General features: G+C 34.6%; 1 protein-coding gene across 2 annotated transcripts; it reads right to left on the reverse strand.

Moving 5' to 3' along the window:
* Window positions 1-2315: 2315 nt before the first annotated feature.
* On the reverse strand, window positions 2316-13523 carry LOC128213208 (uncharacterized). 2 transcript variants are annotated; one of them, XM_052918766.1, is made up of 15 exons: window positions 13472-13523; window positions 11777-11834; window positions 11236-11506; window positions 9569-9925; window positions 7803-7890; window positions 7505-7575; window positions 7167-7307; window positions 6820-6861; window positions 6289-6380; window positions 5968-6001; window positions 5787-5827; window positions 5340-5466; window positions 4936-4994; window positions 4664-4766; window positions 2316-3593 (listed from the first exon to the last, which is right to left on the reverse strand). In XM_052918766.1, the coding sequence occupies exons 2-15, from the start codon at window positions 11804-11806 to the stop codon at window positions 3202-3204; spliced, it is 1848 nt and encodes a 615-aa protein (XP_052774726.1). In that variant the 5' UTR covers window positions 11807-11834; window positions 13472-13523; the 3' UTR covers window positions 2316-3201. The 2 variants fall into 2 exon arrangements, with proteins under 2 accessions (XP_052774726.1, XP_052774725.1); XM_052918765.1 differs by having other exon boundaries at window positions 13343-13497.
* Between the last annotated feature and the right edge of the window lie 3118 nt (window positions 13524-16641).

The following is a 16641-nucleotide window of genomic DNA, read 5'->3' on the forward strand; positions in this document are numbered from 1 at the left end:
GAAAAAATTCCGACAAAATTAGCCTGTCAAAAAACGAAGGCCAACACACTCATTTATTAACATAACGCAATGTCATCGTGAAATGCCATAAGCGAATCATTTATTATGATGATGCCAATTTAGCGTAGGTTACCAGTTATTTCGTATATCAATACAGTAAATGACATTTTACTGTTGTGATTCGATTTCCGGCGTTTCCTGATTATATGCACAGTAGCAATTACATGTGTCCTACCTAGATTAGTTTTAAAAGCATTGTTTTAACTATTGATATCATATTACAAGTTTAAGCTAGCTTACAACTCTTCGCATATTTTTGCCGACGAAAGGGAGAGAAATTAATAATCTGATATTGTTCAACGCTCGCTAGAGTGGTTTATCTTTATTCTTTAAACAAACATAAGGTATTTAAAGCATAATACATATTCAAATGTTATTTGTAAAATATGAACGTTAACGATATCTGCGTGTTTAAAATATAAATTGATATGATAAGACAATAGAAAATATAACAAACCCTTAACCCTACCTCTTTCGAACCTTGTCAAACTGGTACTCACTCTCCGTAGCCGCATGTCTCGAAACCTCCTCACAGCCGTTCTCTTCGAGCAAATATAGGTCGGATGGTATTTACTTAATTGAATTATAATTAGGATCCAATTGAGTCTGTTTGATCCGTAGAATAGTAGCGGTAAAGGTTCGCGCCTTTTTTTTCCGGTTAACATGTCGTTGAAAACCAGCTTTATAGCATCAGCTACCACAACAACCTCGATTTCAAGGTAGTTTTGCATTTCGTCAGTATTCCGATTTGTGAAATGAATGCTAAAAATGTGATAATACGATGTTTTTGCTTAGCCGAGAGCCATACCTGATATAAGTCAGAGTGAGTGTCTAACAAACAGTAAACATTTTTTTGCTATCCAGTTTGAGTTGTAATAAGCTGACGTAACTCATCTTCGACAGTCAATCGATTGATTGAAGGGGTTTATACAAGATTCTTAATTCGTAAATCCGTTTTTGGCGTTACTGCCTTTCAATGTAAAAAATAGCGTAAGGCTATTTATCGCATAGATTCTCCTTGTAAATTTACCGGTGTTACTGAGAACTCCTAAGCAGCGTAGGATATACGACTAAGATGTCGTATTGAAAAAGGGGCCCTGTGTCGATATTCATGAAACATCTAAAGTCGTGTCCTTACTTAAGTATCGTATTGGTCACAGGATATTTTTTCTTGAACTGACAAAACTACTTTATATTCATCGATTAAATTTAAAATGCACACTTTTAGGTAAAAATAGCATTACCAATGTATTTCAATTTCACCATGAAATCTTTAAGGTATTGACTTACGTGTGTGAATGACTTCAGATAATTTATGAGCGCAATTAATCGATTACTCAACATTCTCAAATGAGATAACACAGTGATATGGCTAAACATGAGGCGAAACAGAAAGTAGGTTTCTGGTTTTATCAACAAAACGAACGAACTTGAGGCAGAATGTCCCCATTTATTATGATTATCCGGAGGATTTTCGGAACACACACTCACTTGTAGAACGAATGAATGCCAAAACGTTCGCCAATGTGATATTGTAATTGTTAAGAAAGCAAACGTCGTGAACAGCTAGTATTTCCGTTGGTTGGAAACGCGTTACATACCCTGCATATCAATGGTCTCTACCAATAACCAATATGAACTAATATTGTCTATGAAACTAGGATGCATTCTCTAGACCCAGGTCGGCGGATTTGTATGCCATAAAACAACGGATCTGCGAAGTAGAAGATTCGGGCTCGGGATCGGCATTGTGTGAAAAGACGTTAGCTAGTCAGATTGCGGAAGACGCTTGGTTTCCAGAGGTGTTTTACTTCTACGGTCACTCGATCTGTATTTTTTTTAAATTTAGTAAGCGTTAAAAATGACCTAATGAACACTGATAAAATTTTTAAAACTGATAAGTTGTGTTCACTGCTTTGATAAAAAATGGTATTACAAACATTTTTGAGCCGAACATGAGCTTTTTTCATTAACCACCTGCCCCAAACAATCGCAACACCTTTGTTCAATTGCTCAAGCGAAAAACAGGAACACACATTGAGCTAACATATATTTGGCATTCAACAGTGCAAGCATTATTGTTGTGATGATGCTATGGAACAATGGCACTACACCGACTTCTAGTCAGCCATAGAGTGAACTTCGTGTAGAAATAGAAACGTTAGAGCATGACGTATGTCCAGACCGTATATATATTACTATTTATTTCATGCTTTGTTATGAAAGATGGAATTTTATCATTGAGATAAAAGCAGTGAAAATATCAATTTAAATTATCAACTACACATGTACATGAATTGTAGTTACTTACTTGGATCATAAATTTTAATGACCACCTTTGCCTACATACACGTACATTTAAGTGAAGTCTGCAACATTGTTAGCAACAGAAAGAATTGCCAAAAAGAATAATCTGTGATCGAAAGAATAATAAACTAGGCGCGTAGCCATGGTCAATTTGGCATAAGATATGAAAAGCCTGAATAATTACAGTAATATGATCACTACCCTGGCAATGAAGATCTGTCAAGTGCTAATTCCAAAGTAAATGAAACACGTGAAACAAATAAACTATACCAAATACTCTTAGAGAACTATTTTTCCACGAGCAGGCGTACAAAACGACCGTCTATGTCATCAGCGATCAAAACTTTGCATCCAACAAGGAAAGGGGTTTAAAAAGGCTATATTCAGAAGAATAAATTAAAATACCAATAATTAGTGGAAGTCTTTAACATAAAAAATGAAGCTATTTTGAAAGAAGTTAGTGCGTTTATTTTTAAACCATTTGAATAGAGACACACTACTTTATACTCCATGCAATCGGTATATGTTAGGTGTATTTGTTATTTGTCCAAATACAGTTTGAATAATGTAATTGATTAAACTGATATTTCAAACACCGAACTCCAAGCGACAATGAGAACAAATATAATTGGTACAGGAGTAATCAATACACCAAATAATTAAAAAAACCCACAAAACATTTGTGCTAATATGTACAACGTATGGACATTTAGTAAAATAACACATGCTTACGATCCGTTTCATAAAAAATATATTATGTCCTCTAAATTTCCACTGCCTGTCTCAAATTCAGTAAGCTTTTCACTTTTAGATTCATGTAATTTCTTTACTGATTTACTGCATTGAACAAGGTCTCGCTTGAGATTTGGCACCAGTGTGCAGTTTGTCCGTTTTTTCATCTTCCCCACTTGTGAAAAGTGCTTCTTGACCACATGAACTTGTGCACAATTTGTCCACTTGGTCAGCATCTGTACCTGCGTGAACTATCACCTGACCTTTTTTATTTTTGTGCATTTTTTCATTTGTTTCATCGTCTTCACTCTTTGTACTAAGTGTGTCGTGGCCATTTGTTTCATCATCAATGTCCTCTGCTGTTGTACCGTCTTCATTTAGATAAATTTCAATTGTAAATGAAACAGAGGGATAGACAGGTTTGACCCCTCGTGAAAGCTTTTTCGCTGCGATTATTTCTTCAGATATGGGTGTTTGAAGCTCTGTTTCATTACCTGAAATGCAAAAACATAATTTTGAAATATAATACCACATGTTAAATTGTTATTTTATATTGTGAGTAACATTTTCTCAATTATTATGACCTGAAATAAAACATGTGTTATACTGACGTATAAGAGGGATTTGCGACGTCAAGACGGGGAACTGTTATTAGTGGCTTACGATTTAAGTACAGAAAATCAGAAAGGCTTTATCTCACCAGCATGCAGAAATATTCATGGTACTTGGGAACTTAGCGCTTGCTATGTAGTTTCTTAAAGTTATTAAAACGATCATATACACGCATTTCTTTGACAATGTCTGTAGTAGGAATCGTCGCTAATTACTATATCTCAGTAGTACATACAAATGAAGTCTTAAATCGGCCGGAAAAGGAGGAAAAGAACATTGTCTTTTCAGCCGTACATGCGATAAGTGTGAAACGGTATGCCGAAGTTCAGCGCAATACAGGACGAAAAGAACATTAACGGTTCAATTTGGTTGTCAGATGTCAATTAATTCATTTACAAAGAGAAGATAACTCCCTGTCAAGAGTACCCCCTCCCTTGGCGCACACTCTGTAACACTTGATAGGTTTCAGACATAACTCCATTCACAATCACTGACGCTATTATCAATTTAAAAATCAATTTTACTATTTAACTATTATTTTCACTATTATTGCACTGGTAAGCTGTGCCCATAAGAGCAGCATACACTGACGACCGCAATTCCAAACGACAGACAACAGTTTCTGAAGATTGAAATACTACGTGATAGACAAGTGGTGTTGGTCGGAGTGCTGCTGTGTTTTTGAAAATTGCTCGTTTTTGTGAGTGCTTTTGTGGATGACTTTTTCGAACAGTTCATAAACGACAGGAAGAAAGTTTATTGACCAGTAGCGTATAGGGTCATCCTTTGACTTACCTTATATCATATTCCATTAAAATTATCGGCAAAATGAAGCAAGATTTCAATATAACTCAAAACATGTATATAAATGATAAGGGAATGTAAAGTTTGCCCATCATAATAAAATGAAATGTTCATAAAGCCTTTATCAAAACATAGTCACACAGCCAACCTGGTGAGTCGCAGTTGCATAATTCACAACTCTCATCTGGCTCAGCAATACTTCTTGAGGTTTGGCCGGAAGCGGTGTTCATATCACCGTTTTTGTCTCTGGACTGTGATGGAATAAAGACAATTGGATTTTTAAAAGTAGTGCGTTAAGTGATCAAACTCTTAATTAGTCTCTTGACAAAGATCAAACATCTATACATGTATACTAATGTATGTTTATTCTTTTTTTTGAAATAGCAGCACATAATTCATACGAGCCCACAATAAGATTACCTCAATGATAACGGTAGTTGTGTTGGCAAATTTTTCTAGAGGAGGACTTTTCTCATGTCCTGGAATGACATAAAAATCTTTCGTTTATGTTAGTTCTGCTGTGTGTATCATAATTTAGGACGTGGACCACATGTTTGTTAGATTTAAAGAAAAGGTGCATTACCAACGAGCCGTATAAAATGAAGTAGATATTTAAGCTGAGTGAAACAATTGTTGAATGTTTTGTTCTACAGCATTAAAAAATAAAATAAACAAGAACTAAAAATGTCTGGTAAATTAAAGTTTTATATGACATTCACTCCGTGTCGATGTCATGATCTTAATACATACTTTGTCCCAGTTTTATGAAAAGTTTGTAAATCTCAAACAAAATGCTAGATGATATATTAAAACAAATCCTGCACCTAGCAGCAAAGGTTTTTTGGAATCACTCTGATCTTTGATTTCCCGATCTTTCCTCGGAAATGTCTGGTCGCCTGAAATGCTGAAACTTGTTTCCTCGATTTCTTGTGGTATTTCCTCTGTTGCATCCTTTTACAAACAAAATGTTGAAAATATAAATACTACCAGCGTTAATTATTTGTTTAATCATGCGATGGAGTGCACTGAAGGGACATTCCTGTTATTGTGCTGGCTATATTCATTTAATCTAAATGTATCATTTTTTATGTTTAATTAACATGTCACTACTGGTTGTGTCCTGTTTAATATTCAGTATTTTGGTCGATAGTATTTTGATACAATTTAAGCTTACAATTTGTAAAACATAGACCTGCTTCATTATATTGGGACAAAAATGTGACCTTATTCCGCATTTCGAAGTCAAATCGTACTAGATAACGTACACGTACCTGCGCACACGAGGTTATCTCGATTCCTTGAGAACTGCCAACTGAAAAACAACAACATTTTAACTCTTAAACAGTGCAAGTATTTCGAAACATCAATATCGGAACAATGCTGAATAATCATTTGGTTAGTAGCATATGATTACATAATAGTTTTCGGTTATTTAACGTTTGTTTTTATTACCTGGGTAAATAGGTGGCTCCATCGGCTCCATGTTCTGAAATATACAACGTTATGCGATATTCGGGCTTAATCCAAAAAATCATTTTTTCATACATTTCTGTCTCCTGTAAATGTCACCCTTTGTTGTGTATGCACAGTATCGTGCATCCATGGAATCCGATAAAAGTAATACATTTACAAATATTAGTAACTCCTGTGGCCCAAACTTTTGATAAATGTGTCATGGTTTTGATATATGTTCTAGTCATTTGCAGAAATTAGTTGAATAAAACATTTTAACATTTATAACTCTTAATTCATGTAATGTATAAAAACACATACCGAGTCAGTCTTGATAGTTAATTTATCGCCTGTCACTTGCACTGGATCTCCAGCCATGATAGTTTTACCGATTTCATACACTATGTTTGCCGCTGAAACAGACAGACAGAATAAACAATCATTTAACTGTTTTTAAGTATATCTCTAAAGTTCAAATATTTCTTAAACGGAATTGCTTCCATGTCCCAACTTCCGTGCCGTATATCAGTATTAGTTTCACAGTTTGATTAAAAAGTTCAAGGAAAAGCGATTGCCGTTCCGTAATCACATGTGCAGTGCTCTACAAGTCTTGCTTGCATTAGGCACTTATATAAACTTATTCCAGCTAGCACATAACTGTCAGGTTTATATCCTTTTATACGACTACCATGCACTGTAAATAAAAATAAAAATGTTTTTTTTAAATAACTCCTTGGCTTAAACTTATTGTAAGTGGTACACAGTTATATTTAATACAGTCATGTTAACACTACTTTTACTATATTCAACCGTTTAGTTCGATTAAGTGTTATTCTTACAAAAAATGTTTACCTTTCATCAGTTGGCGTAGTGTTTGTTGTTTATAGTTATTTACTGAAATACCAGGAACATTTATTATAGAATATGGAAAATATAAAACTGGTTGTAAATAATATTATTGTTCTAAATCATGTATCGCTAATGAGTGTGCGCGTGAGAAAGACCGATCGTGGGTTTTATTCTAGGCAATATGAACAAAGCAAGACATACGATCTGCTGCATTTAGATTGGTTTGAACGTAAAATTAAAAAAAGTTTAATTTACTAAATACATTTTATGATTTTTTCTAACTACCATTGACTGTAAAAGACATTAAAAGACGTTTTAATAAACTTAGCGTTGTATTTTTGAATACTCACTTCTATGTCTATGTTTAAACCTCACAATTGATAATAATGACCATACGGCGACAACTCCCACAATAATGCTTAATGAGAGAAGAAAGTCTTTATATGATTCATCGGAGTTACCCTTTACATCAACTCTTTTAGTAGAAATAACTGAAATATAAAACAAATCAGATTACACTAGTGAACTAGTTTGATATATGAATAACTTAATACTGTTTAAAATAGAAAAAAAAGGTATTAATATTATGTCAAAACACTTGTTTTTGATAAATAAACCAGAAACTACATTTTCACATTATGTCAAAATAATGACATCAACCAAAATATGTAATGCTAGTAATACTGACCTTCTATGGCTTCTGTCGTGGTTGATATGCCAACATTGCTTTGAGATACCAATATCGTAGGTGTATATTTCCTAAAAAAAGAATTTACGGACTATATTGATGTCTTTAATTTGAGAATTTTATATGCGGTGTCGAAAAATTGTATGCAGATGCAATTTGAATAAAATCATATTCAAGAAGTACAGCTTTTCTATCTCTCGCGTTTCAATGAGCATAAATGTATCGCTAGTGCACCAGGTACGATATGCTAATAATTGAACAAACGGTTAACGTATAATGGGGTCTTTAAAGGTCTTACGTGGTTTGATCGAGTTTATTAGGAACACATTCATCTGATATCTCCGTCCGGTGCATTCCAGAAGGACACCGGTCGCCACATGTGTAATCTGTGGAAAGTAAAATATACGGTTAAACACGATAAAGAATATTAAAGGAAAAACAACAACACTTGGTCCTTTCATAGCAAAAGATATTAAAGTTTATAATTAATTATTACATATTCAAATTCAAAATTTTCTTTCATAAACATGACATGTTGCCTGTTACACCATTTCAGACTGGCCGCCCTTGTCGCCAGGCGTTACAAAACCTGTAAAACGTATCAACTGCGTAAATTTAAAAAAGAATAGATGGTATTTCAACTCGAATTTTCAAGTACAAAAAGAAAAGTAATACCGCAAATGTTAATCAACAAGCACATCCAATTCAAATCAATCTTGTTAATTGTAAAACCAATCAAACAAGTGTGTAATTATCGGTTAGAAAACTAATAGCAAAAAATGAATTAATGTGCAATACACCAAAATAAATATTTTTTAAAACCAATCTGGACTTTTATCCAGCAGAATCCCAAATTTTGCAAACAATCATATTAATACGAGTTAAACTATGGCCAAATGAGCCTCTTACAGCAGTATTGATATAGTATAATCCTGACGCTGAGACTAGGCGGATATTTTTAACTTCTATGTTCTTTGTCGAAGTGATATTTTGAACAGCAAAACCCTAAACTAAACCCTTCAATTCTCTGCTAACCCATTTGTATTTACGTTTCATAAATAACCGACTTCATGTGATAAGAACAAACTAATGAATATTTGTAAATACATAAAAGAAGCATTTGTTATACGCAATTCAATAATTAATAATACAATTAAATCTAGAAAAGTAATATATAAGTTTCTTATTTATTTTGTTCATAATATTTTAACAATGATTTCATTTATCTGTAGTCTATTGCTTCAGTACATGTTATTTTCTGTTTATTAATATTATTAATGATATGTTTAGACACATGAAAAATAATATTTGCATTCATACATTTAAACGATGTACTATTGTATGAGTCTGAACAAAAAAAATTGTCTGTCTTTCTGTGTGTCTTACATTAGTGGTGTTTGTCTTATTAAATGGTGAAATATGTTTCGAAACGGACACATTTATTACACATTCTGCCTTTGGAATTGATGTATAAAATAACTTGTCACACATTGGTATGAATAGGGGTATATAGCTATTATTTCAATGGTTAATGATTTGATTGGTTCCTAGTTCTTTCCGTTATGTGTAACAGGTTTTTGTGGAGAAAAATGAAAGCTCCGCTGATGGCGGGTTTTCGCCTAGCCTTGCAAAAACCTCAAACTGAAGGCGAAAAAACGCCAAATCGAGAGAGAGAAAACTTCGTTTTTATCGGTTAGCATATGCAAACGATTGCAAATCCAAAATTATGTTAAAATAGTTAAATCCATAATGAAGGAAACATTTTCTGTGTATGCCTATCGGAAGGTGAAAAGGCTAAAACAAAGTAGCGCTTTGTCCCGTTTACCTAATTAAACGCGACAATCCACTAGCGAAAAACACTCGTATTTCGTGTGTTCCCTTCATTTTGGCTCCTTTTCGTCTTCAGTTTGACGGATTTCGTTCTTTTATCGCGTGGCGGATTTTTCGGCTTCCCCCCCCCCCCCCCCGAAAACCCGCATACACCAATTACTATAAATATAATCCACAATTAGGAAGTTGAGCAAATGGTTAATATAAAGATATAAAACATAATATAATACTTACTTAAAAGCAGCTCCTGGGCTGGATGTGGACACGTCTTATGCGCACAATACTCAACACTGTAGAAACATCTCGTTTTCACGTTCTCGTTTTCTGGCGCGTAACCGTTCCTTGCGTCACATCGGCAATATCCGTCGGTCTCCTTTCGGTCTCGCCAGGAAATGTCACCGCAGTTGATTTTATGGTCTTCGGGGATACATTTGTTGAACTTATGTTGGTAGCATCGACTGTATGAGGCAGAAGACTTTCCTGCTTGGTTGTTGTAAAAATTTGGGTCCGCGCACGGAACGCAGTTGATTTTAGCGTTTCTATGTGACCGTATCACGTCGTCAGAGGAAAACGTCACATATGGCTCTTCCCCTGAAATTGTTATGACGTTAGGGCTGTAGGCTATTTAATAAGTGGATTTTTGGGAAGACATTTGGTTGTAATTGTTGGGGACCTAACCCTAAAATTGTTATAAACATTAGTGCTTACCTTAAATTATTAATATTGAAAAGTGAGTCAATTCTATTCTATATTACTTCTAAAAATATCATAAACTGTCTGCCGATTTGTATTTGTCAACAGCGCAATTAAGATAACCTTTACCCCATCCGTGTATTACGAACATATATTGAACCATTATTTATCTTAAACATGCTTTAAGATTATAGCTTCCTTTGATGTGTAGGTGTTAAAGGACATTTGATTTCTTCCTCGCCTGTCCTTAGTTATACCCATATTTCTTGTATGTATTGACCGTAAGTTTTCCATACTCGCACAATGTCAGCGATTGTGTTATTCCGCGCAACATCCGCTGTTTTAATGTCAAAAGCAGTTATTTTTACGGTGACTCATCCATTTGAATTGCATATGTTACATTCTAAAACTTCAAGCTATGTTCTGACCTTTCTTTGCATTAGTAGCGTACTTTGGCATGATGGCTGCAATAAATTTCTTAGTTTTTTATTGGCGGTCACATGACTTCCACTCAATTGGTTGGCACTGTCATCATTTTGAATTGCACCGCCAACGTTTTGGGTGGCATTGCCATCATTTAACATGGCAGTAGGATTCCGCCCACCTACGGTTGCTGTGCGAGTATAAAAGCGCCACGATTTTCGACAGGCGGTCTGAATTGTTTTTAGCAAAACCACGTTTGATAATGTAATAAATCTTTTACAATCTTTTAACTGAAAAAATAACGAAAGTCAAATTATAGTACGACTTAGTAATTATATATATATATAAAAAAAGTATAAAACTTAAGTGAACTTGTATGAGTTATACATTTATTTGCACTTTTTAATAAGTTGAAGTTTGATAGAATTGGTATATAGCATTTACAGAACATACATGTATAGGGCAAGCCTTCTACAATATGTTACGTAAGTAAATATAAGGGGACATGCACATAGTTCACGTGATTTCAAGAAAACAGGATTGAAGCAATTGACTGACCGCAATTCAACACTGTTTGCATTATACACGTGTTTAAATTGCTATTCAATACAAATATAATTGTTTTCTAGAGGAAATGCATATATGTGTTTTCTTTTCAAGTCAGTATTTTTTAACTTTATATAAAACCTTGGAGTAATATTACATTTCAATACAAGGCCTTTCCATAGTCACGCGGATTCAAATCGTCTAAAAGGTGAGACATTATCTGAAAAGTGTCACATTACCTGCATTGCAAGACCTCTCCGGCGCACATGCCTCAATATAATCAATTTTGTTGCGTTTAAGTTCATAATTTTGAAAGTCCTGTGCACAATGGTAGGTCAGGCCCTCATCGCAGCCCATTCGCTGCGCCGCACACTGCCAAGCGCACGTGCTTCTGTCGCCATCACAATGTAACGTCATGTTGGGGATCATGTAAAGACGTGTACATGGCAGTATACACCGCTCTTCCACGAATCGATAATTGAATTCTCCTTCAATTCTTACAATATAGAGCTAAAATAAAAAAATAGCATTAAATGTTACCTACTGACATAATATTAAACTTATTGTTAATTTGTGTATGTATGGCGTATGTGTTGTCAGAGTTATCTTTAATAATAAAAAAACCCTTCAGGGACAAAAACCTTGTTTTATGTTTGACTTTTGGGCTTGTCCCTATAGTCTTTTCGGTATTACTATTATTGTTTTACAGAGGTACCAGTAAATATAATTAAACGCATTTGTATTGCTCTTGTATATTAAAGTAAATGTGTATGAACTTACAAAAAGTATGGCTCGTAAAACGTGAACCATATTCTGAAGGATTTCACGTAAACCCAGTCTGAAAAAAAAAAAAAAAATACAAATAAATGAAACATCAATTTAATATGAACATGCTTAAAATAACAAAAATTATGACCCCATGAGCGCCATGTTGTCAGGATTAAATGGACAATTCAATGAAATATGCATGGAGTGAAATGACAGCTGATTTTGTCAATGGCATTGGATGCCGTCGAGGCAATTTTAGGTTTATGACCAATCAAAGTGTGAGGATAGAGGTGAGGTATGACCATGACCTTTGACTCTATGACCTGAAAATCCATCTGTTCTTCAGCTGGTCACCAAAAACCTAAATGTCAAGTTTAAGGGCCATGGGTGCAGGCATTGTCAAGTTATCACACAGATGAGCTTTTTTCGTTCAGGGTCACTGTGACCTTGACCTTTGACCTGATGACCCCTATAATCATAAGGGGTCATAAACAGGTCTGAAGAAACCCAAGTCGAGTTTGAGGGAAATTTGGTGCAGGCAATATCGAATGATCACTCAAAGAACATTTTCGAATTTAGATCACTGTGACCTTGACCTTTGACCCGATGACTTCTTAAATCATTAAAGGGTCATCTACTGGTCAAGCCTAACTTCCATATCAAATTTGATGACCGTAGGTCTAGGCATTGTTGAGTTATCACTCGGACAAGCTTAAATATATTTTTACCATTAAAGGTCACTGTGATCTTGACCTTTGATCCGATGAGCCCTTAAATCAATAGGGGTCATCTTCTGGTCAGGCCCAACCTTCATGTCAAGTTTGATGACCATACGTCCAGGAATATTTGAGTTATCACTCGGACAAGCTTTGGTCTACCCACCGACCGACCAACCGACCGACATACCGACCGACCGACCGACCGACATACCGACAAGTGCAAAGCAATATACCCCTCTTCTTCGAAGGGGGGGGGGGGCATAATTAAATTATAGTATAGATGTATGGGTAAGGGCATACCGATGTTATCATAATGAGTTGGGTATAATGCATGTATTGGATTCTATTTGCAAAATACCCGATCGATATTTTGAACAAATTTAATAACAATAAATTTCCCCGCGGGAATTGCATCATCTAGACTGCTTATCCATTATCCCTCTCACCCCCATGCCCCTCCCAGCCACTCCTTTCCCCCATAAACAACCCATAAACACCCCCCCCCTTCTAAAAAACAAACCCAAAACAAATCGATTTTACAAACTGGAAAAGAAATTTAATGTATACCACAATAATGCATTATATATGCTTCCATAGGTAAAGTTTATATCAGTTGTATATTTAAAAAGCAATAAGTACATGTATATCTAGAAGCAAAAACAATACTGTGGACAGTGCTGTCACATGTTTTTATATCAAACGTCTGTCATTGTTAACAAAATAGTTTCATTTAAATAGGTTACATTCTTTCTTTTACGACGGTAAACATACGACTGTATATCATTAAATATTTACAAATGAAAATACACTACTTTCGGTTTGCTGAAACGAAACTACATTTTAACAATATTTAAGTTACCTGTTTAATAAAGTTTACGTTACACTATCGTAAATGGCTTTCTGTATAATTATGAAATTTTAGTTTGTATTAATTATAGTTACTGTTTGACAAGTCTAGACAGGAAATTACAAAGAACACATTTAGTACCACAAAATTTGTGACCCCATGCTAGAAAACTGGAAATACCCTAGGATTTAACTTTAATATTCAGTCAATTAATGTGCAGCATAGGCTACAGATAACCAATATTTGAAAACGTCTCGTCGATGAAAATCGATAGCATATGTTTCAAAGCACTCAAAATAAGAATTAGAATATTAAACAGTCTTAAGCTTTATGAAATTGAAAATAATTTCAATAAAAACCTGATCATTTAACACACGGTTTAAAAACGTTATTTTGATAACATACTTTAGTTAACAGCTTTATCGCGTTACCGGAATGCTATAGTTTTCTATTCCAGTAAACGACTTGCATGAAACACATGGTCATTAAATTGAGAGCTTATGACTCTTTATTCTTACTGAAAAAGTTAAATTAATGTCCAAAACCCTTCCACGCGTATATTAGTGCACGTCATAGGGCTCATTTGTAAAGACTAAAAATTAATATTTATAATGAATTTGACTTTGAATCTTAATTATAAGTACATATGTATCTTCGATACGGATGTTGGGTATCACAGTCCAAATTTAATCATGTGTCTGACGCCATAACATGTGTTTTTTTTTTACATATACCTCATTTTCCATGCATTATGGTCGGTGAATTGTGTTAAAATGTTTGATGGACTCGTTCCATACGTATAAATAAGAGCATTTTAAAAATGTTTTGTATAAGCATTTCTTCGAACGTTTTATATTGAATACAGCACAATACTGGAAATCGATCCGAAAGATAGAAATATAGGTGGGACACTTACTTGTAATCAACAACACACATTCCGTTATTCGATGTACATGTTATATCAACATTTGCATCCTAATGTGTCTAGCCATCATGTTGCATGGACGTCATGTGTGCAGAAAAGCACTGTCAGCACCACACCAACATTATTCACGATGCCATTCCTGCCTACTCTGGGCATATAATATATATCTGATGGGTAGTCTCATTCACCAAAAATAAAGTAAAAATAGTGATACAAAATGGTGTGCCGTACGAAAGTCAGCCAGAATTGACGTCAATATGTCATTTAAAAGTTCAATGTCATTTACGTCTACAGTCTCATATAAATGTGATCGTTCAAGTGAAACATACGTGAAAATCAATAACTTCGTTAAGGAGATTTGATACTTTTTATCAGAGGTATGCAGTTTAACACAATCCTTAAAAGTTTCGGATGATCGTGTAACATCACTAGCAACCCAATCATTTACCTCCTGATCTACTCCTATTGCAACAGTCTTTAAATTGGTTACAGCGCACAAAGCCATCGAAAACAAAACACTCTACTTGAATTTGAAAGGTTTTATTGAAACATATTTAGTCATAGCTTGATATTTGTTTTATAAATAAACAAGAGTTATAATATATTATAAGCGATGTATATCTAGTGATGTATTGGTAATTACGCTATAAGTACATTTATTTTAAACAACATTTTCTTCCTAATTTTCTACAAAGATTGACTTTCTTTCTTCAAATCATATTCGTATTATTGATCAATCATATTTAAAATATGCTTTCTTGCCATTTTTATACAGCCTTGTAAAAAGGTGAGTGTTATAACGGCAAGTTTTTAACCCTTAATATCTCTAGTTAAACTACACGAACTTTACAATCACCGGCCCGTTGGTATTGGTAGTGATCCTGCACACGTTTTGAAACTCAAACTGGTGTTTCCGATATGTTCGAACTTGTTTAATAGTTTTATTGATTGATTCCCTAAAATATTTGTCGATTCAAAAAATCAAGATTGCTTTTACGGAAATGCGTCTTTAAGCGTTCATGTTTTTTTCTCATTTCTTGAGAGCAATTTCTTTATCGTTTTAAGCTCGCGAGATAAACATTAACAGTATAATTAAGATGTTCATTTTGTTCTTCAATCACAACATTTTCTTGCTTCACTTTCCTTGCGTATCTGTTTGAACGGCCACATGGTGTAGAAAAGACGAAAACGGTATATGTGTGTCTGTGCGTCCGTCGTTGATCCGTGCTGCTCCTTCCCGTTGCGATGATTTAGACTCCGGGATTGTCGTTGGTATATGTTGCGACAGTCTAGTGCACGCAATTAGCGCCAAAACTCGGCCCATAAAATGAGAGCTTCGAATTTTGTAACCCTTCTCACGTTATAGTTACATGGGTTACAGGCAAATAAATAGAACATATTATATACAATGAAAACAAAGTCAAAGTTCAACCACAAAAAAATCGAGTTTTCAGGTCGACATATGATCAGAGTTATGCAGTTACATTAGTTACAATGAGTTACAGCACAGTTTTTGAAAAGTTTGAAAAAGTTTTTTTTTTCTATCTCAAATATTGGGTTACGCGGTTACATTGGTTACAACCGGTTACATCGGTTACATGAAATGGGTACATCGTTGTGATCTTTCCAAATGAAACGTCAGGCTGCAGAACGCAAACATATGAGAGACGTCTCAAAATTGACGTCAGTGGTATATTTTGAGGAGTCATAGTTTCAAAACTGTTCCGAATAATGAAAATGTAAAAACAGTTCCTAATCGGGCATATGCTCTTCTATTCGTATTTCAATTTTCAGACAGTAACTCGAAAAAATATTCATAGTCGCGTTCCACCTTAACGGTGTTATTTTTGGAATGACGTGACGTTAACAATATATTTTGTAGGCTTGACGTATTTAATAGTATTCCTGATAGGTCCTTTTTTCGGTGTTTGCAGTCCATGGAATGCAATATATATCTTAAACAAACAATACTATGATGGGGCATCTGTTTAATAGTCATAGGGTATTCTAACATGCATGCATATAACATGAAAATGACACTTCAGTCACAGAAAGAAACGATTGTATTCTAGCAGTACACTGTAAAAGAACAAGTAACTTTCACTATATAAACTTTAACAAATTGAAGAGATATGTTTTTATATCCCTGTTATGCGAAACTTCACCGTTTTAAAGTGTTTGGTGCGGGGGAAATAGGATGATATGATCAAACACAACGTTGAGATAGCATTAACATTTTTTAAACATTTACGTTGTTGATGTTGTTGTTATTGTTGCTGTTGTCGTTGTTGTTGTCGTTGTCGTTGTTGTTGTTGTTGTGCTTGTTGTTGGTGGTGCTGAGCTTATAAATTTAGCCCACGCCCTTAAATGGTTGTATTAGGGCTTG

The sequence above is a fragment of the Mya arenaria genome, chromosome 13 (assembly GCF_026914265.1).
Source record: "Mya arenaria isolate MELC-2E11 chromosome 13, ASM2691426v1".
In the NCBI taxonomy this organism is placed as follows: domain Eukaryota; kingdom Metazoa; phylum Mollusca; class Bivalvia; order Myida; family Myidae; genus Mya; species Mya arenaria.

Excerpts from the sequence above, each read along its gene's own strand:
- LOC128213208 (XM_052918766.1), bottom strand. The coding sequence starts at position 11,806 with ATGGTTCACGTTTTACGAGCCATACTTTTT. Across the intron at positions 6,381-6,819 it reads ACTACGCCAACTGATGAAAG|CGGCAAACATAGTGTATGAA; the intron begins GTAAACATTTTT and ends TGTCTGTTTCAG. Across the intron at positions 3,594-4,663 it reads ATGCAACTGCGACTCACCAG|GTAATGAAACAGAGCTTCAA; the intron begins GTTGGCTGTGTG and ends TTTGCATTTCAG.